This window comes from Schistocerca piceifrons, chromosome 1 (genome assembly GCF_021461385.2).
Source record: "Schistocerca piceifrons isolate TAMUIC-IGC-003096 chromosome 1, iqSchPice1.1, whole genome shotgun sequence".
NCBI classification, from domain to species: domain Eukaryota; kingdom Metazoa; phylum Arthropoda; class Insecta; order Orthoptera; family Acrididae; genus Schistocerca; species Schistocerca piceifrons.
This window is the reverse complement of record NC_060138.1, coordinates 445,444,217-445,466,653: the sequence shown is the minus strand read 5'-3', so window position 1 is coordinate 445,466,653 and position 22,437 is coordinate 445,444,217. Positions and strand designations below refer to the sequence as shown.

Genomic DNA, 22,437 nt, shown 5'->3' with positions numbered 1-22,437 from the left:
ACCATAAGATGATGATTTTTGTGTATGTGTAAACCTGACAGTAATTGGCTGTATTTTAACCCCCCCCCCCCCCTCCCCCCCCTCTGGATGTTGTGTCCAGGCATATTGTTCATCAGTTTTCCATTGAGTAAACTAGATCCCTGAAGTGTGATTCTGAAAGATTTACAGAAGAAATTTGTAGGGCCACCATAACTGCAGAGGATGGGAAATGTGGTGAATGTTTGAATAATTCATACTTTGCATTCCACAGTTTCCCCATTTCTGTATCATCCTCGTGGACAGTTGCAGTCCCCTGTTGAAAGAAAAGCTTTCTCATTACATAATCAATCATCTTTCTTCTCACACGTACACACATTTTTATTTCCTCCGGCTGAGAATGAGAAGTATTCTCGATTCTGTTAAGTTTGCAGTGTGACATAACTGTAACTTGGTCTGTAGATGTTCTTCAGGCAAAAAAAAAGAGGAAGGTGGAGGTGCTATTTGGCAACCACATAAAATGCAGACAAGTTTGGGTATGTGCATATATAGTTAAAGTCCAAAAAACATTTGTATATCCCCCGTAAGGCTCAACTGTGGGTCTAGATTATTGTTTGTTTTTGTTAAAAGTGAGAGAAACTGTGTATTGATGACTTTTTGTGTCCCAGTGGGTGTCAATCTCTTAAAGAGTATTTCTGCAAAACCTCACAGGGAGTACACTATTTGAGTCTTTATTTAGTTATGTGACAGTACGAGCCAGTGAATATCATTAGAAAAATCTGACTTTGGAAAAATATAGTGCTAAATTTTAGGAAAGGTGAGAATTGATTTATATTAATTCCTCAAACGTTGCTGTGACCCTCATGTAAGCCCTCCACTAAGCCTCCTGCAACTTTCACGTTTTTTTTTTTTTTTTTTCATATAGATTTTAATTTCATGCACACTGACATTTTATTGATTGATGTGAAATTATTGCTTTGTGAGAATCTTACTATTTCATTGAAATTCAAACCAGATTTTCAGCATAAGTTTGTCGCATAATTACGTACCATTTAACCATAACAGCTTTACTGTATGATTGAGTGATGATGGCGACCTCTTGGGTAAAATATTCCGGAGGTAAAATAGTCCCCCATTCGGATCTCCGGGCGGGGACTACTCAAGAGGACGTCGTTATCAGGAGAAAGAAAACTGGCATTCTACGGATCGGAGCGTGGAATGTCAGATCCCTTAATCGGGCAGGTAGGTTAGAAAATTTAAAAAGGGAAATGGATAGGTTAAAGTTGGATATAGTGGGAATTAGTGAAGTTCGGTGGCAGGAGAAACAAGACTTTTGGTCAGGTGATTACAGGGTTATAAATACAAAATCAAATAGGGGTAACGCAGGAGTAGGTTTAATAATGAATAAAAAAAGAGGAGTGCGGGTTAGCTACTACAAACAGCATAGTGAACGCATTATTGTGGCCAAGATAGACACGAAGCCCATGCCTACTACAGTAGTACAAGTTTATATGCCAACTAGCTCTGCAGATGATGAAGAAATTGATGAAATGTATGACGAGATAAAAGAAATTATTCAGGTAGTGAAGGGAGACGAAAATTTAATAGTCATGGGTGACTGGAATTCGTCAGTAGGAAAAGGGAGAGAAGGAAACATAGTAGGTGAATATGGATTGGGGGGAAGAAGTGAAAGAGGAAGCCGCCTGGTAGAGTTTTGCACAGAGTAAAACTTAATCATAGCTAACACTTGGTTCAAGAATCATAAAAGAAGGTTGTATACCGGGAAGAATCCTGGAGATATTAAAAGGTATCAGATAGATTACAATATGGTAAGACAGAGATTTAGGAACCAGGTTTTAAACTGTAAGACATTTCCAGGGGCAGATGTGGACTCTGACCACAACCTATTGGTTATGAACTGCAGATTGAAACTGAAGAAACTGCAAAAAGGCGGGAATTTAAGGAGATGGGACCTGGGTAAACTGAAAGAACCAGAGGTTGTAGAGAGTTTCAGGGAGAGCATAAGGGAACAATTGACAGGAATGAGGGAAAGAAATACAGTAGAAGAAGAATGGGTAGCTCTGAGGGATGAAGTAGTGAAGGCAGCAGAGGATCAAGTAGGTAAAAAGACGAGGGCTAATAGAAATCCTTGGGTAACAGAAGAAATATTGAATTTAATTGATGAAAGGAGAAAATATAAAAATGCAGTAAATGAAGCAGGCAAAAAGGAATACAAACGTCTCAAAAATGAGATCGACAGGAAGTGCAAAATGGTTAAGCAGGGATGGCTAGAGGACAAATGTAAGGATGTAGAGGCTTGTCTCACTAGCGGTAAGATAGATACTGCCTACAGGAAAATTAAAGAGACCTTTGGAGAGAAGAGAACCACTTGTATGAATATCAAGAGCTCAGATGCCAACCCAGTTCTAAGCAAAGAAGGGAAGGCAGAAAGGTGGAAGGAGTATATAGAGGGTTTATACAAGGGCAATGTACTCGAGGACAATATTATGGAAATGGAAGAGGATGTAGATGAAGATGAAATGGGAGATACGATACTGCGTGAAGAGTTTGACAGAGCACTGAAAGATCTGAGTCGAAACAATGCCCTGGGAGTAGACAACATTCCATTAGAACTACTGATGGCCTTGGGAGAGCCAGTCATGACAGAACTCTACCATCTGGTGAGCAAGATGTATGAGACAGGCGAAATACCCACAGACTTCAAGAAGAATATAATAATTCCAATCCCAAAGAAAGCAGGTGTTGACAGATGTGAAAATTACCGAACTATCAGTTTAATAAGTCACAGCTGCAAAATACTTACGCGAATTCTGTACAGACGAATGGAAAAACTGGTAGAAGCGGACCTCGGGGAAGATCAGTTTGGATTCCGTAGAAATGTTGGAACACGTGAGGCAATACTAACCTTATGACTTATCTTAGAAGAAAGATTAAGAAAAGGCAAACCTACGTTTCTAGCATTTGTAGACTTAGAGAAAGCTTTTGACAAAGTTAACTGGAATACTCTCTTTCAAATTCTGAAGGTGGCAGGCGTAAAATACAGGGAGCGAAAGGCTATTTACAATTTGTACAGAAACCAGATGGCAGTTATAAGAGTCGAGGGGCATGAAAGGGAAGCAATGGTTGGGAAAGGAGTGAGACAGGGTTTTAGCCTCTCCCCGATGTTATTCAATCTGTATATTGAGCAAGCAGTAAAGGAAACAAAAGAAAAATTCGGAGTAGGTAATAAAATTCATGGAGAAGAAGTAAAAACTTTGAGGTTCGCCGATGACATTGTAATTCTGTCAGAGACAGCAAAGGACTTGGAAGAGCAGTTGAACGGAATGGGCAGTGTCTTGAAAGGAGGATATCAGATGAACATCAACAAAAGCAAAACGAGGATAATGGAATGTAGCCAAATTAAATCGGGTGATGCTGAGGGGATTAGATTAGGAAATGAGACACTTAAAGTAGTAAAGGAGTTTTGCTATTTAGGGAGTAAAATAACTGATGATGGTCGAAGTAGAGAGGATATAAAATGTAGACTGGCAATGGCAAGGAAATCGTTTCTGAAGAAGAGAAATTTGTTAACATCGAGTATAGATTTAAGTGTCAGGAAGTCATTTCTGAAAGTATTTGTGTGGAGTGTAGCCATGTATGGAAGTGAGACATGGACGATAACCAGTTTGGACAAGAAGAGAATAGAAGCTTTCAAAATGTGGTGCTACAGAAGAATGCTGAAGATAAGGTGGGTAGATCACGTAACTAATGAGGAGATATTGAATAGGATTGGTGAGAAGAGAAGTTTGTGGCACAACTTGACTAGAAGAAGCTATCGGTTGGTAGGACATGTTTTGAGGCATCAAGGGATCACAAATTTAGCATTGGAGGGCAGCATGGAGGGTAAAAATCGTAGAGGGAGACCAAGAGATGAATACACTAAGCAGATTCAGAATGATGTAGATTGCAGTAGGTACTGGGAGATGAAGAAGCTTGCACAGGATAGAGTAGCATGGAGAGCTGCATCAAACCAGTCTCAGGACTGAAGACCACAACAACAACTAACCATAATTTATAAGGTGTCTATAATTAAATCATTATTGTCAACAGAATCCTTTTAGATTATGTTTCTATGGATATAATGCAGTGATAAATGTAGTTTTATAATAGTCAGGTTGATATGTAGTTTGTTATGATAAGGTCAGCTATTGTTGACTACTTCCCATGGACATCAGATGTGTCAACTCTCAGAACATTCCTTGGTTTCCTCCCTTTGCTTATATTCTCATAATTAAAATTACTGATGTTTTTTAAAAATACATTAATATTCTATGTTTCAGTGCGAATGCCTACACCTATGCGGCTGCGAGATTTAATACGTCAGATACGTGCAGCCAGGACAGCAGCAGAAGAGAGAGCTGTCATCAACAAAGAGTGTGCCTATATACGCTCAACATTCCGAGAAGAGGATAGTGTGTGGCGATGTCGTAATATAGCAAAACTTCTTTACATTCATATGCTTGGGTATGTCATTCTAGAATATTCTCAGAAGCTAAGCATCTGTTTAAAAATTTACTTTTAAGAACATCATGGTTGTCAAGCTGATTGACAAGAATATGTAAAAATTAGCTCATTAGTCACATACAGTGTTCATCTCTTGTTTTGGAAGCAGTTTAAATTACTTCTTGAAGTATTTGAATCCTTCTGAACTTTGCTGATTTTCTGAATCCTTTCAGTGAGAATGTTTGTTGTTGCTTAGGGTAGCTTTATGCCACTCTCTTTCATGTCACTTACCAGTTAATATCTTCATTCCAGCATAACTGTTACATCCCACATTATATCCGTTACTTGTAGGACTGCTCATCTGACTCACTCATGCTACCACTGCAGTGATGACCCGGTTCATAAAATATTCACAGCTACTCTCTCTCTCTGTCTCTCTCTCTCTCTCTCTCTCTCTCTCTCTCTCTCTGTGTTTCACTGAGGTCTGTAGTTGACCTTTTTTCACTGAGTAGGTATAGGATGTCTCTGTTCCTTACTTGGTCAATTCACTTGCTCTTAGATTCTCTTGTAACACTCTATTTCAAAAGCTGTTAATCATTTCATTTCAGTCCTCCCCATTGCCCATGTTTTGCTCCCTGTGCTTGAAACATAGTTTTCATTAATCCTATTCTGGTCCCTTCATTAATTTCTTACATTGTTAGCAGCTGTGCCTTTTCATAGAAATTTGTCTTTTTGTATCACACAGTTGTCAATTTTTGTATTACACAGTTGTCAATATCTCTTGCTTACTCTCTCTGTAATTCTTCTATTTTAAAATCTTCAAAAGTCTCTGGTCCATGCCTTCATGCTGCACCCGCCACAGCCTCAGTTTTCTGTTTGTTAATGTGTATATTATAGTCATCAGATAGCACATGTTCTAATTATAGTCACCAGATAACTCACTGTCTTTTCATTCAGCATCCAGCTCAGTTACTGTTCATGTTCAGTTACTACTAGACTATCAAACCATATGGGGCAGATACTTTGTCCAAGACAAACAACTCCCACATCAATAGTGTTCTTTACTTCCCTCATTGCCTCTACTTTTTTGTATATACTGTGTTTATCTGTGTATGATACAAATCCCTCCTCCACACGTACACACACACAACATTTTTAGGATTCCATACATCAGTCGGTAAAAATGAAACCGTTATAGGATCACTTTCTTGTCAGTCTGTCTGTCTGTTCAAAATTCTATTTCTCAGGAATGGGTAGACATCGCAGGTTGTAGATTTTGCCACATACTGTGGTCCGTGGACTCTTGGCGTGTAATAAACATTAGCCATTAAGTCAGTTCATTCAAAAGATAAGGCCATTTATATCACTTATTTTGAGACTTGCAAACTTGCTTGTCAAAACCTACATGATACTTCCCATGGACCTAGAATCATGAAATTTGTCGAGAGGCAGAGTTTCACAGTACAATCAAGGGAAAAATCCAGAAGCTGTTAGTTTGTAACTACATCACATGAAAAAACTTTATACATTTCTTTTGTCAGTTGTTATCTGACTTCAAACATGAAATTAAAACATTCTTCAAATCCCTGGAACTGACATCATGCTAGCATCAATGTCACTAACAGTCAAAAATCGTCAAGATCCTTGATTCCCAGAAAGGATGAACTGCCTACATACACTGGTCAGCCAGAACATTATGACCACCTACCTAAGAGCCGGTATGTCCACCTTTGGCTCAGATAACAGCAGTTATTTGTTGTGGCATGAAACCACACACCACCACCACATTCAATCACAGGCCAGATGTACTCGATCAGGTTCATGTCTGGCGAGTTAGGGGCCAACACTCAATTGGAACTCACCACTATGTTCCTTGAGCCACACTCCTAGCCATGTGACATGGTGCATTATCTTGTTGAAAAATGCCACTACCGTCAGGAAACACAATCATCATGAACGTGGTCTGCATCCAGTATATGATACTCCTTCTCCATCATGGTGCCTTGCACGAGCTCCACTGGAACAATGGATGCCCATATGAATGTTTCGCTTAGCATAATGGAGCCACTGCCAGCTTGTCTCTGTCCAGCAGTACAGGTGTCAAGGAGTTGCTTCCCTGGAAGGTGGCAGATTTGCACACTCCCATTGGCATGATGAAGGATGTTTTGGCATTCGTCAGACTATGAAACACTGTCACTGTGCCAACATCCAATGCCGATGGTTATGTGCCCATCTCAATCGTAGTTAGTGATGTCATGGTGTTAACGTTGGCACATGTGTGGGTTGCTGGCTGTGGAGGCCCATAGAAGGAGAGTTCAGTGCTCTGTGCATTCAGACACACTTGTACTTTGCCCAACATTAAAGCCTGATGTTAGTTCCTCCACAGTTCTCCTCCTGTCCCCTTTTACTAGTCTGCCCAGCCTATGATGACTGACATCTGTAATGAGGGGTGGCCGCCCAAACCTACAACTTCTGGATGTGGTTTCACTTTGGTTTCCCCTCATGTTTGCGACACTCACCACAGCACTCCTTGCACACTGGACAAGTCGTGCAGTTTCTGAAATGCTCGTGCTGAGCCTCTGGACCATGACAAACTGTCCTAGGTGATTCTCAGATCGCACCTTCCCCATTCTGCACAAGGATAGCTCTCTCACTAATACTACATGCACACTGCATGTGTCTGACTAGCAGTCATTCCATGCAGGGTGGTGCTATTGTTGCCTAGACAGGTTCTTCATTGATAGTAGGTCGGTGGTCATAATGTTCTGACTCATCACTGCACATAATTAAATTTGTGCAGAACACTTACTGTGCATGTCCTACTCGTAACTGGTCTTCTTTTAATAATAATAATAATAATAATAAAAACAGGCTTCTTTAGAAAAAAAATTTTATTTTTAACATTTTCTGACTAATCAAAATTACAAACTGTTTTATTGAATAATTTAAGTGGATAGATAAAGAATTTACTCACTAAGTGGTGGCAGAACACACATATAAAAGACAGTTGTACTTAGGCAAGCTTACGTAGCCAATGGCTTCTCCTTCAGGCAGAATGGTTGAAGAGGAAGGAAGAGGGGTGAAGTAAAAGGACTGGAGAGGTCTAGGAAAAGGGGTAAATTTCAGGAAAGTCCCACAGAACTGAAAGTCAGGGGAGAATTACCAACGAGATGAGAAGAAAAGACTGATTGTTGGGGACTGCATCACATGAGATTTGAAAACCTGAGAGCTTCAAGGTGGAAGACAGGGTAATATGCAAAACAGATATTACTGCTTAATCATCATGCATGAATTAATAAGTGTAAAAAGCTAAGTGCATTGTACGTAACAGAGATGGGAGGAGTCAGTGAAATATAGACGGGTAAGACAATGAAAGATGTAGAAAACTAAAACAGAGTGAAGAAAAGAGTATCTACTGTGAAGAAATGCTGAGATGAAAGAAATTAATGTAAATTAAGGCCAGTTGGGTGGCAAGAACCAAGGACATATTGTAGAACTAGTTAACACCTGCAGAGTTCTGAGAAAATGGTGTCTGAGGGAAGAATCAAGATGGCAGGTGTGGTGAAACAGGTGCTGAGGTCATGACTGTCAAATTGCAGGGGCATGCTCACCAACAGGATTTTGCATGTTGCCAGTACACACCCTCTGCCTATGCCCATTCATCCTAATTGATAATTTGGTGGTAGTCATGCCGATATATAAGGCCGAACAGTGTTAACATAACGGCTGGTGTATGACGTGTTGTTTCACAGGTGGCTCTCCATTTGACAGGGTATGTTTTGCCAGTTGCATGGCTGCTGTAGGAGGTGGTGGTAGGGTGAATAGAGCAAGTCTTGCAACGGGGATGGTCAAAGGGGTAGGAGCCATAGGGTAGGGAGAAAAGAGCATCGGGTCTGACAAGAATATTGCAGAGATTGGGAGGGCAGTGAAAAGCTGTTCTAGATGTAGTGGGCAAAATTTCAGATAGAATGGATCTCATTTCAGGGCATGGTTTTAGGAAGTCATTGCCCTGTCAAAGTAGCGGATTAATACATTCCAGACCAGGATAATACTGAGTCACCAGAGGTGTGCTCCAAAGTTGTTTTTTTGAGGGATCAGTGGTATCAGGATTGGATGTGATGGCCTGGAAAATCATGCTTTTGAGCTAGGCTGGTGGGGTAATTAGGTATAGTGAAGACTGAGGTAAGAATAGTGGTGTATTGCTGTGAAGAATTTGCATCCGAACAAATATATTTGCCTCGGATGCCAAGGCTATATGGGAGGGAACGTTTAACATGGAAAGGATGGCAACTGTCAAAATGTAAGTACTGTCATTTGTTGGTAGGGTTAATGTGGAAAAAGCGTGTAGCTGGCGTTCGGTGAGGACGAAATCAACATCAAGGAAAGTGGTATGGGATTCGGTATAGGACCATGTGAAATTTAATTGGGAGAAGGTATTCAGAGATTCGAAGAATTTGAACAGATCGGCCTGTCCATGAGGTAAAGATGTCATCAGTGCATCTAAACCAAACCAGGGGCTGAAGACTTATGAATCCCAGGAAATTGCCCTCCAAGCAATGCATGGAAAGGTTGGCATAGGAAGGAGCCATCCTGGTTCCTATGGCCATACCCCTGATCTGCTTGTATGTCTGCATCTCAAAGGTGAAGTAGTTGATGTTAAGTATAAAGTTGATTAAGGTGAGTAGGAAGGATGTCATAGATTTGGAATCAGTGGGCACTGACTGAGGAAATGTTCAGCAGCTGGCAGGCCGTACACATGGCGGATGTTGGTATAGAGGGAGTTGGCATCAGTGGTGACAAAGCTAGGTGTGTCATGGGAGTGGGACAAGCATAGATTTTAGATGGTCTAGGAAACAGTTGGTATCTTTGATATGAGCGTTGCATCTTTGTAGTATGGGTTGCAGGTGCTTATCAACAAGGGCAGATATTCATTTGGTGGGTGGTTTGAATCCAGCAACTATTGGACAGCCAGGATGATTGGGTTTGTGGACCTTGTGGATCTTAGGAAGAAGGTAAAAGGCGGGGGTTTGAGTAGGGTGAGAAGTTCTACGGACTGAGGTGTTAGTCCTTGTGAGGGGCCTAAAGTTTTAAGAAGTGACTGCAGGTAAGTTTGAATCGCAGGAAAGGGATCTCTATGGCAGACACTGTATTTAGAGGTGTCAGACAGCTGGTGTAGACCTTCACCAACATACTCCTTTGGTCAAGTACTTCGGTGGTAGAACCTTTGTCTGCTGGGAGGATAATGATGGAGTCATAAGGTTTTAGGGAATGTAGAGCCTTAAGTTCAACAGAGGACAGATTAGTGTCATGTTGTAGCGACGCGAGGAAGATTTGTGAAGCAATGCCGGATGTGAGGAATTCTTGGATTTTTGTGGTGGTGGTGGTGGTGGTGGTGGTGGTGGTGGTGGTGGCGGTGGAGGCTCAAGTTGGGATCATGGTCTGAACTGTTAAAGACAAGATTCAATATCAGGTTTGCTGTTGCAAAGGTTTTGCAACTGGGTTCCACAGTGATATTTCCAATTAATATTATGTGTGAAGGAAAGTAGGTTCTTCACCAAAGCAGCATTCTGAAATGCAGGTTTTGGCCTGAAAGTGGGACCCTTAGATAAGACAAATAATTCAGGAGGGGAGAGTGCTTAAGATGAGCAGTTAAGGACGCTGTACCGTTGTGATTAGTTCTTGTGATTATGGGTTATTCTTGTTCTGGGAGGAAGTGGTGAAGGCTGTGGAATGTAAAGGAGGTTGGCCAAGCTCAGTTTGAAGGAGAGGAGTGATGGTTTGATTGTGTGGCTGTTAATGGAGCTGCAGGGGGACAGGAAGGGAAACACTACTGTTCAGGTAGTTTAGGAGAAGATGGGATAGCTTTCTGAGGTGAAGTCTGGCATGTTGTTGCAGTTTGAAGTTGGCTTGGTGGATGATATTATCCAAGGAAGCATGAGGGGCAGATAACTGCAGCATTTTGTAGGAGGAGAGAAGTCTGGTGGAGTGGAAATTGACTGAGGAGGCATATAGATCACAGATTAACTGGGTAAGAACTAGAGATTGTTATACTTGAAACTGTGAAAGAGCCTGGTGTAGAGTAGGACTGCATCCAGAAACAGTGACTGTCAATGTTAGACCTTTTGGAGTAAATCAAAGGGACCAGCATGTTTCAAGAAACAATGTGGGACCCTAATTTTGATAGTGCAAAAGCATGTTTTTGAAAACAACGGATGTAATATGAGATGGGATTCATCATGGCAAGCGAGGACAGTGTGGGGAGTTAGAAATCGTGGGAGTGCCAAAAAAATAAATTAATTAATCTGCAGATGGTGGAAAAGAGAATCGGAAGAAAAGCAAGGAATAAATTCGGAAAAATCAGAAAAATTCATATGTAAATCATTTATGACAGGTAATGAGTGGACGATTGTATGATGTGAAAAAGAACCTGGAAAAGAAAAAAAGGAAAAAGAAATTGTTTGGGAAAGTCATGAAAACAGACAACATTTTAAAAACTGGACAAACAGAAAGCAAAAGTCATAGGAGAAAATGTATATTAGATAGCTTTGAATTAAAATGACATAAGAGACAGAAGTAAAAGTTGATCAGAGCAGTTTGCCAAAAAACAAATGCACAACAATGTGCATTTTTGGCAAACCACTCTGATCTGCTTTCATTGCAGTCTCTTAACATCACTTCAATTCCAAGCTTACATTTTCTCCTAAGATTTTTGCTTTCTGTTTGCCCAGTTAAAAAATTTTTGACTGTTTTCATGACATTCCCAATTGATTTTTCCCCTTTTTTTTTTCTTTTCCATGCTATTTTTCATATCATATAAATTACCCACTCGTTACCTGTCGTTAATGATTTTCCACATGAATTTTTCTGAATTTTCCCTATTTTTTTCTTCTGGTTTTCTATCTTTTGCGACCTCTGCTTCCTTACTTATGTATTTATTTTTGCCACTCCCACAATTTCTAACTCCCCAAACTGTCCTCTCTTGCCATGATGAATCCCATCTCATATTACATCCGTTGTTTTCAAAAACATGCTTTTGCACTATCAAAATTAAGGTCCCACATTGTTTCTTGAAACATGCTTGTCCCTTTGATTTACTCCAAAAGGTCTAACATTGACAGTCACTGTTTCTGGATGCAGCCCTACTCTACACCAGGCTCTTTCACGGTTTCAAGTATAACAATCTCTAGCTCTTACCCAGTTAATCTGTGACCTATATGCCTCATCAGTCAATTTCCACTCCGCCAGACTTCTCTCCTCCTACAAAATGCTGCAGTTATCTGCCCCTCATGCTTCCTTGGATGGTATCATCCACCAAGCCAACTTCAAACTGCAACAACATGCCAGACTTCACCTCAGGAAGCTATCCCATCTTCTCCTAAACTACCTGAACAGTAGTGTTTCCCTTCCTGTCCCCCTGCAGCTCCATTAACAGCCACACAATCAAACCATCACTCCTCTCCTTCAAACTGAGCTTGGCCAACCTCCTTAACATTCCACAGCCTTCAACACTTCCTCCCAGAACAAGAATAACCCATAATCACAAGAACTAATCACAACGCTACAGCGTCCTTAACAGCTCATCTTAAGCACTCTCCCCTCCTGAATTATTTGTCTTATCTAAGGGTCCCACTTTCAGGCCGAAACCTGCATTTCAGAATGCTGCTTTGGTGAAGAACCTACTTTCCTTCACACATAATATTAATTGGAAATATCACTGTGGAACCCAGTTGCAAAACCTTTGCAACAGCAAACCTGATACTGAACCTTGTCTTGAACAGTTCAGACCATGATCCCAACTTGAGCCTCCACCGCCAACACCACCACCACAAAAATCCAAGAATTCCTCACATCCAGCATTGCTTCACAGATCTTCCTCGCGTCACTACAACATGACACTAATCTGTCCTCTGTTGAACTTAAGGCTCTACATTCCCTAAAACCTTATGACTCCATCATTATCCTCCCAGCAGACAAAGTTTCTACCACCGAAGTACTTGACCAAAGGAGTATGTTGGTGATGGTCTAAACCAGCTGTCTGACACCTCTAAATACAGCGTCTGCCATAGAGATCCCTTTCCTGCGATTCAAACTCACCTGCAGTCACTTCTTAAAACTTTAGGCCCCTCACAAGGACTAACACCTCAGTCCATAGAACTTCTCACCCTACCCAAACCCCTGCCTTTTACCTTCTTCCTAAGATCCACAAGGTCCACAAACCCAATCATCCTGGCTGTCCAATAGTTGCTGGATTCAAACCACCCACCGAATGTATATCTGCCCTAGGTGATCAGCACCTACAACCCCTCATCTGAAATCCATGCCTGTCCCATTCCCCACACTTACCTTGGTTGTCACCCGTGATGCCATCTCCCTCTATTCCTCTATTGGTCTGCCTGCTCCTGAACATTTCCTCAGTCAGCACCCACATGATTCCAAACCTATGACAGCCTTCCTACTCAACTTAATAAACTTTATACTTACCATCAACTACTTCACGTTTGAGATGCAGACATACAAACAGATCAAGGGTATGGCCATGGAACCAGGATGGCTCCGTCCTATGCCAACCTTTTCATGCGTCGCTTGGTGGGCATTTCCCTGGAATTCATAAGTCTCAGCCCCTGGTTTGGTTTAGATGCATTGATAACATTTCTACCTCATGGAGTCGTGGTGAGGCTGACTTGTTCAAATTCTTGTAATCTCTGAATACCTTCTCCCAATTAAATTTCACGTGGTCCTATCCCGAATCCCATACCACTTTCCTTGATGTTGATCTCATCCCCACCGAAGGCTAGCTACACACTTTCATCCACATTAAACCTATGAACAAATGACAGTACTTACATTTTGACAGTTTCCATCCTTTCTATGTTAAACATTCCCTCCCATACAGCCTTGGCATCCGAGGCAAGTATATTCGTTCGGATGCAAATTGTTTACAGCAATACACCACTATTCTTACCTCAGCCTTCACTGCACATAATTACCCCACCGGTCTAGTTCAAGAGCAGATTTCCTGGGCCATCACATCCAATCCAATCCAAAAAACAACTTTGGAGCACACCTCTGGTGACTCATGGTTGTCCTTGTGTGGAATGTATTAATCAGCTACATCGACAGGGGAATGACTTTTTAAAATCATACCCTGAAATGAGAGCCATTCTATCTGAAAATTTGCCCTCTACATCTAGAATAGCTTTTCGTTGCCCTCCCAATCTTTGCAATATCCGTGTCAGACCTAATGCTCCTTCTGCACCCATCTTCCTATCCTATGGCTCCTATCCCTGAAACTGTCCCCATTGCAAGACAACCAGCTATACCAGCCCTGTATCCGGCAAAAGGTACACTATTAAATGGAGAGGCACCTGTGAAACAACACGTCATATACCAGCTGTTGTGTAAACACTGTTTGGACTTTTACATTGGCCTGACTACCACCAGATTATCTATTAGGATGAATGGGCATAGGCAGAGAGTGTATACTGGCAACACTCAATATCCTGTTGGCAGAACATGCTTTTCAACATGACAATTGTGATCTTGGCACCTATTTCATCACATCTTGACTCTTCCCTCAGACACCAATTTCATAGAACTGCATCTGCATCTGCTTATATACTCCGCTAGCCACCAACCAGTATGTGGCGGAGGGCACAATTCGTGCCAAAGCCATATTTCCCCTCCCTCTCTTCCACTCGCGTATTGCGCAAGGGAAAAACGACTTAACGCCTCAGTATGAGCTCTAATTTCCCTTATCTTTGAATGGTGATCAATGCGCGATTTGAAAGTTGGTGGTAATAATACATGCTCTGCATTCTCGGCGAAGATCGGATTTCGGAATTTAGTGAGCAGCCCCTTCCGTTTAGTGTGCAGTCTATCTGCAAGTGTGTCCCACTTCAGAGTTTGTGTGATATTTGTCACGCTCTCGCAATGGCTAAATGTACCAGTCACGAATCTTGCTGCTCATCTTTGGACCTTCTCAATCTCTTGAATCAGACCCAACCGGTAAGGCCCCCATACCGACGAACAATACTCTTAAGACTGGATGAACTAACATACTGCAAGCTATTTCCTTTGTTGAAGCGCTGCATTGCTTCAGGATTCTACCAATAAACTGCAATCTAGAGTTCTCCTTGCCCGTTACTTGTGTAATCTGATCATTCCATTTGAGATCATTTCGAATAGTCACATCAAGATACTTGACAGATGTTACCGCTTTCAAAGACTGGGCATTTATTTTGTACTCGTACATTAATAGGCATTTTTTCCTTGTTGTACGCATTAGGTTACACTTACTAGTACTGAGAGATAACTGCCAGTTATTACACCACGCATTTATTTTGTGCAAATCCTCATTGATTTGTTCACAACTTTCGTGTGATACTACTTTCCTGTAGACTACAGCATCATCGTCAAACAGTCTAATGCCGCTGTCAATACCATCAACCAGATCGTTTATGTAAATCGTAAAAAGCAGCGGACATATTACATCTGAAGTTACACTTGTTTCTGTTGAAGTCACCCTGTTCAGGACGACATACTGCTCCTTGTCTGTTAGAAAACTTTCTATCCAACCACATATGTCATCGGATAGACCATAAGTGCACACATTTTGGAGCAAGCGACAGTGTGGAACTGAGTTGAACACCTTCCAAAATTCGAGAAATATGGCATCAACCTTGGAGCCGGTATCTAGAACCTGTTGTATATCATGCACAAAGAGGGCCAGCTGTGTCTCACATGACCGCTGTTTCCTAAAACCGTGCTGGTTTCTGCAGATGAGCTTCTCAGAGTCTAGAAAGGTCATTATGTCTGAACACAAAATATGTTCCATGATTCTACAACAAATCAACGTCAGTGAAATTGGCTAGTAATTATGTGCATCTGTTTTTCTACCCTTTTTATAGATTGCTATGACCTGGGGCTTCTGCCAGTCCCGTGAAACTTTCCGCTGTTCCAATGATCTCTGATAGATGATGGATAAGAATGGTGCTATATTTGTAGCACAGTCAACATATAATCTTACAGGGATACCGTCTGGGCCAGATGCCTTCCTGGTGTCTAAGGATCTTAACTGTTTTACAATCCCAGTTACACTAAACACTATGTCAGCCATCCTTGCGTTTGTCCGATAATTGAAATTGTGGATGGTGCTGCAGTCCTCTATCGTAAATGAGTTCTTGAAAGCTAGGTTTAGAATTTCGGCCTTCTGTTTATCATCATCAGTTACATTACCCGTACTGTCAGCACGAGAAGGTATTGAATTATTTGTAGTGTTCATAGATTTTATGTACGACCAAAATTTTTTGGCGTTCTTTATTAGAATCTGCAGAGGGCAGTGACTACGTTTAAAACGACTGTGCAAAATTCTCTGCTTTCTCAGCAACTTCCTAATATGTTTGTTGTACCAAGGTGGATCCTTTTCCTCCCCTATATTTTTGCTGGGCACATACTTCTCTAGTACATGGTGGACAGTACCTTTAAATTCCAACCAAAGATGCTCAATATCTTTGTGTCCCGTGGTGAATGCTTGGAGCTCAATGTGAAGATATTCATTAATGACACTTTTATTTGCTTTCCCAAACAAGAAAACTCTATGCTGTTTCTTTGGTTTTTTGCAACTTCCACTGACATAGAAGCCACAACGACATTATGGTCACTAATACCACCGTCTAGATTAATTTCCTCAAAAAGATCAGGTCTGTTTGTCACCAAAATGTGTTCCCATCTTGAGTTGATTTTCTAATCAATTGCTCAAGGTTGTATGCGCTCGTAGAATAACTTCCCATGAATCTTTGCTTCTGCCCCTGTGATAAACTTGTAATTTTCCCAGTCAATGGATGCCAGATTAAAGTCTCCTATGTACTCTAGACTTTCCCTGAAACTTTCTGCGATGTTTGTTGTGGGTGCTGGTGGTCTATAAAAACATCCTAATACATTGATCACTCCTTGTCTGATTGACAGCTTTACCCAGACTATTTCACAGTCCGACCCAGTATCGATCTAAACTGCGTTCAAACAGCTTTCAACTGCAGTGAACACACCACCTCCCTTAGTATCAATCCTATCCTTCCTAAACATTGTCCAGTCAGAGTTAAAAAGTTCACTGCTATTTGTGTCTGGTTTCAACCAGCTTTTGGTACCTAATAAAATATTGGTACTGTTACTGTTTATTTCGGAAAGTAACTTGGGGATCTTGCTACAGACACTTCGACAATTTACTAACATGAGATTAAGCATATTTAAATCCTTTGGAATGACCTGTTTAGGTGAATTAACCATTTTTGCAGTTGGCACACCCACATCAGTGTCATGAACTGGTAATTTTTCAGGCCAACAGCTTGTTTCCCCTGGGGAGGAACCTAAACTAAAAAATCCCAATGTGCACGCCAGAAGTACTGTGCTACCCATGTAGCTGCTTCCTGTGTGTAGTGCACCCCTGATATATAGAGGGGCGTACTACAACCTTCCACCCCATAGCGTAGGTCGAAGAATCTACAACCATTTTTGTCACAGAGTCGACGTAGGCTCCGGTTTAGATTCTCCGCTCGACTCAAAACGAGAGGACCCCGGTCCACCCTGGATATGACGCTGCAGATCATCAGCTTGGCCTCCACTACCTGTGAGATGGAGGCCGCCTTCGCCAATTTAGCCAGCTGTCGAAAGGACCCAAGGACGGCAGGCACTGTTGGCACCGACATCTGCAACAGTCTGCAGCTGGCTGAACCCTGCATGCTCGAGAGTCACCTGAAGAGCCTCTTCCACATCCCGGACAAGGCTCCCCACCAAGCACACTGAGTGAATGTTGGACTTCTTCCCCGCCCTAGCCGCTATGTTCCCGAGGGGCTCCATGACCCGCCTAGCATTGGAGCTCCCAATAACTAACAAACCCCTGCCCCCACGTGCCTGTCTGGACCTTGCTGAAGGAGCGGCCACTATCCTGGCAGGTGGGAACTAGCGATATAATATGTCGTTGGTTCATACCACCCAACTGGCCTTAATTTACATTAATTCCTTCCGTCTCAGCTTTTCTTCACAGTAACTACTCTTTTCTTCACTCCATTTTAGTTTTCTACATCTTTCATTGTCTTACTCGTCAATTTTCACTGCCCGCCTCCCACCTCTGTTACGTACAATGTACTTAGCTTTTCACACTTATTAATTCATGTGTCATGTTTAAGCAGTAATATCTGTTCTGCATATTATCCTGTCTTCCACCTTGAAGCTCTCAGGTTTTCAAATCTCATGTGATGCAGTCCCCAACAATCAGTCTATCCTTCTCATTCCGTCCCATGCGATAAGTCTCCCCTAATCTGCAGTTCCAGGTGATTTCTCTAAAAATGTTTTCTAAATCTCTCCAGTCCTTTTCTGTCACCCCTCTTCCTTTCCCCTTCAACTCTTCTGCCTGAAGAAAGAGCCACTGGCTCCAGAAGTGTGTGTAATTATGTGTGTGTTCTGCCGTCTCTTACGGAGCAGATTTTTTTGTCTATCCAATTACATATATTCTGTCAAAAATTGTTTTCGTTGTTATAAACTGTTATAACCTGCAGATGACTATGAGATTGATGAAATGTATGATGAGGTAAAAGAAATTATTCGCTTAGTGAAGGAAGATCAAAATTTAATAGTCATGGGGAACTGGAATTTGATAGTAGGAAAAGGAAGAGTAGGAAAAGTAGGAGGTGAATGTGGAATGGGGGTAAGAAATGAAAGAGGAAGCCACCTGGCGGGATTTTACACAGAGCGTAACCTAATCATAGCTAACACTTGGTTCAAGAATCATGAAAGAAGACTGTATATATGGAAGAGGCCTGGAGACATTGGAAGGTTTCAGATAGATTATATAATGGTAAGAAAGAGATTTAGGGACCAGGTTTTAAATTGTAAGACATTTCCAGGGGCAGATGTGGATGCTGATCACACTCTATTGGTTGTGAACTGTAGATTAAAACTGAAGAAACTGCAAAAAGCTAGAAATTTAAGCAGACAGGACCTGGATAAACTGAAAGAACCAGAAGTTGTTGAGAGTTTCAGAGAGAGCATTAGGCAACGATTGTCAAGAACGGGTGAAAGAGGTACACTAGAAGAAGAATGGGTAGCTTTGAGAGATGAAATAGTGAAGGCAGCAGAGGATCAAGTAGGTAAAAAGATGAGGGATAGTAGAAATCCTTGGGTAACAGAAGAAATATTGAATTTAATTGATGAAAGGAGAAACTATAAAAATGCAGTAAATGAAGCAGACAAAAAGGAATACAGATGTCTCAAAAATGAGATCGAAAGGAAGTGCAAAATGGCTAAGTAGGGATAGCTAGAGGTCAAATGTAAGGATGTATAGTCATATATCACTAGGGGTAAGGTAGATACTGCCTGCAGGAAAATTAAAGAGACCCATGGAGAAAAGAGAACCACTTGTATGCATATGAAGAGTTCATATGGGAAACCAGGTCTAAGCAAAGAAGGGAAAGCAGAAAGGTGGAAGGAGTATATAGAGGGTCTGTACAAGGGTGATGTACTTAAGGGTGATATTATGGAAATGGAAGAGGATGTAGATGAAGATGAAACGGGAGATACGATAATGCGTGAAGAGTTTGACAGAGCACATCGAAACAAGGCTGTCGGAGTAGACAACATTCCATGAGACCTACTGATAACCTTGGAAGAGCTGGTGAATGGATAAACTGGTAGCAGCTGACCTTGGGGAAGAACAGTTTGGGTTCCATAGAAATGTTGGAACATGTGAGGTAATACTGACCCTGCAACTTATCTTAGAAGATAGATTAAGGAAAGGCAAACCTACATTTCTAGCATTTGTAGACTTAGAGAAGGCTTTTGACGATGTTGACTGGAATATTCTCTTTCTAATTCTGAAGGTGGCAGGGGTCAAATACAAGGAATGAAAGGCTATTTATAATTTGTACGGAAACCAGATGGCAGTTATAACATTCGAGGCTCATGAAAAGGAAGCAGTGATTGGGAAGGGAGTGAGGCAGGGTTGTAGCCTATCCCTGATGTTATTCAATCTGTATGTTGGGCAAGCAGTAAAGGAAACAAAAGAAAAATTTGGAGTAGGAACTAGAATCCATGGAGAAGAAATAAAAACTTTGAGGTTTGTCGATGACATTGTAATTCTGTCAGAGACAGCAAAGAATTTGGAAGAGCAGTGGAATGGAATGGACAGTGTCTTGAAAGGAGAATATAAGATGAACATTAACAAAAGCAAAACGAGGATAATTGAATGTAGTCAAATTAAATCAGGTGGTGCTAAGGGAATTAGATCAGAAATGAGACGCTTAAAGTAGTAGATGAGTTTTGCTATTTGGGGAGCAAAATAACTGCTGATGGCCGAAGTAGAGAGGATGCAAAATGTAGACTGGCAATGGCAAGGAAAGTGTTTCCGAAGAAGAGAAATTTGTTAACATCGAGTATAGATTTAAATGTCAGGAAGTTGTTTCTGAAAATATTTGTATGGAGTGTAGCCATATATGGAAGTGAAACATGGACGATAAATAGTTTAGACAAGAAGAGAGCAGAAGCTTTTGAAATGTGGTGCTACAGAAGAATGCTGAAGATTAGATGGGTAGATCACGTAACTAATGAGAAGGTACTGAATAGAATTGGGGAGAAGAGGAATTTGTGCCACCACTTGACTAGAAGAAGGGGTCGGTTGGTAGAACACACTCTGAGGCATCAAGGATCACCAATTTAGTAACGGACGAAAGTGTGGATGGTAGAAATTGTAGAGGGAGACCAAGAGATGAATACACTAAGCGGATTCAGAAGGATGTAGGCTGCAGTACTTAGAGATGAAGCAGCTTGCACAGGATAGAGCAGCATGGAGAGCTACATCTAACCAGTTTCTGGACTGAAGACAATAACAACAACATGATGTTTTATTGATATTATGTACCTGCCTAAAATGTTAACCTCACACCTTTTCTAAATTACATTTTGATAATGCAAGGAGGGAAAAAACTCAGAAATATTTGGCTGTTTTTTTCCAAATATGTTGTGGTTGTGTTATATTATAGATATTCTACCATTTCCAAGTGGAACAGTAGTTCAGAAAGGATGCATCTTCCATGACTCCAACTTCTCATTTTTTTCCTTCTATATCAGTATATAGAAGTTTTCCCTTCCTGTTCCTTTCCCTACCTGTTTTCTACAGTTCAAACATATTGCATTCCCTCCTCACACTCTTATACACCTGCCAAATCCCTTTTCTCATACACAGATACACTAAAAAATTATATTTTTAGATCCAAAATGCATTTGCTTTTCTTTGGAGTTCTCTTATAGGTCAGTGGATTCCAACAACGTAAATTTTAGCCATCACACACTCACACTGTACTTAGATGTGCTTGATTTTACACTTTGTGACTCTTAATTACTCAGTGCTTCACCTATATGGTGAGCAATTACATATAGTTGTTTGTATTTCATTCAGAACCTTACAGTATAACAAAGACAGGTGAAATGTTTCTATAAAATGTGCTGTAGTCCTTTGCGTAGTGCGAGAATTTTGGGGGCCATTCTGCACATCAGTTACTTTTTAATTAAATTAATAGTTGGGATGAAGTAAACTCCTCAAAATCAGTATATTTAGTGTTTTTAATGTCATCATTTATCTCATTTTAATACCCTGTCTATCTGCTTTTAGTAAGTGTGTTGTGTAAAGGTATTCAGAATACATAAAAGGATTTAATATTCATAAAATTGTTTTACAGGTACCCTGCACATTTCGGTCAACTTGAATGTCTAAAACTGATTGCCTCTCCACGCTTTACTGACAAGCGAATAGGGTACCTAGGTGCCATGTTGTTATTGGATGAACGCCAAGATGTGCATCTGCTTATTACAAACTGCCTCAAAAAGTAAGTTTACAGCACTTTCAAAAATCCTTTTTGATTTGGGGATTTGAAATGTTTAAGATACATTGCCGGACAAAAAAGTGACGCACACAGAAGACACGATTGGATGTCAGTGTAACTTTATAAACATACACACATGGCTGGTATGTAAATGAAGAGAGCTGCAATTCTTTGTGGCAGGTTGAAACTCGTAAGAATGCAATAACATCGTTTCTGTTTAGTGTTGTTACTGGCCCTGGTTGGTTATACACCGGTGGTTCGGTAAGTCTGGTAAAAAGCAAGAAAAAAGTTTGTCTCATTTACAACTCACCTTACTTCTCAGCATACCTTGAGGAATATACACTTGGTCCAGTGATTATCTCCAGCTTTTTCACCCCATCGGGAATATAGGTTTGTCAATTCTGCGTAATACTCATTGATGGCAACTGTCACTTCCCCATTTGATGAAAATTTCTTCCGAGCTAGCTAAAGTTTCAAGTTAGGGACCAGGAAGAAGTCACTTGGGGCTAAGTCTGGTGAATAGGGCAGATGATGAACCAGTTTGAGGCCAAACTCATGCAGTTCCACTATTTTATCACTGGCGTGTGGGATGGTGCAGTATCATTGTTTAAGAACAGTTTTTTTACATGCCAACATTGGTCTTTTCAGCAATGCAAATTTTAAACAGTCCAGCAATGAAGCATGATAGGGTCCAGTTATGGTTCTGCCTTTTTTTAAGTAATACTTGAAGATCATTTCTTGAGCTTCCAAAAAGCGGTGGCCATAACTTTACCCGCTGACAAAATTATCTTTGCCTTCTTGGTGCACGTTCAACAGCCTTTGTCCATTGTTTTGGTTTGGGTGTGTGATGATGGATCCAGGTCTCATCACCAGTCACAAATTGGAACAAAAAGTTTTGCAGTTTATGACTAAACATCGCCAGACATTATGTTAAAACATTGTGCTGGATGCACTTTTGGTCGGCTGTGAGCAATTTCCTCACCCACCTCGCATACAGCTTCTTCGTAGCCACTTATCTATGTAGCATACTATGCATTCGCTCAGTTAAGATGCATATAGTTGCAGCAATCTCGCGAGTTTTTATTAGGCA

The 22,437-nt window shown here is 41.0% G+C and overlaps 1 protein-coding gene across 5 annotated transcripts in view; it reads left to right on the top strand.

Moving 5' to 3' along the window:
• LOC124791610 (AP-1 complex subunit gamma-1) overlaps positions 1 to 22,437 on the top strand; it is a 177,979-nt gene that overhangs the window by 20,758 nt on the left and 134,784 nt on the right. For all 5 annotated transcript variants that reach the window (XM_047257877.1, XM_047257875.1, XM_047257874.1 and 2 more), the window contains 2 exons: positions 4,317 to 4,500; positions 21,204 to 21,350. In XM_047257877.1, coding sequence (XP_047113833.1) covers positions 4,317 to 4,500; positions 21,204 to 21,350 — 331 coding nt within the window. The remainder of the gene's footprint in view (positions 1 to 4,316; positions 4,501 to 21,203; positions 21,351 to 22,437) is intronic.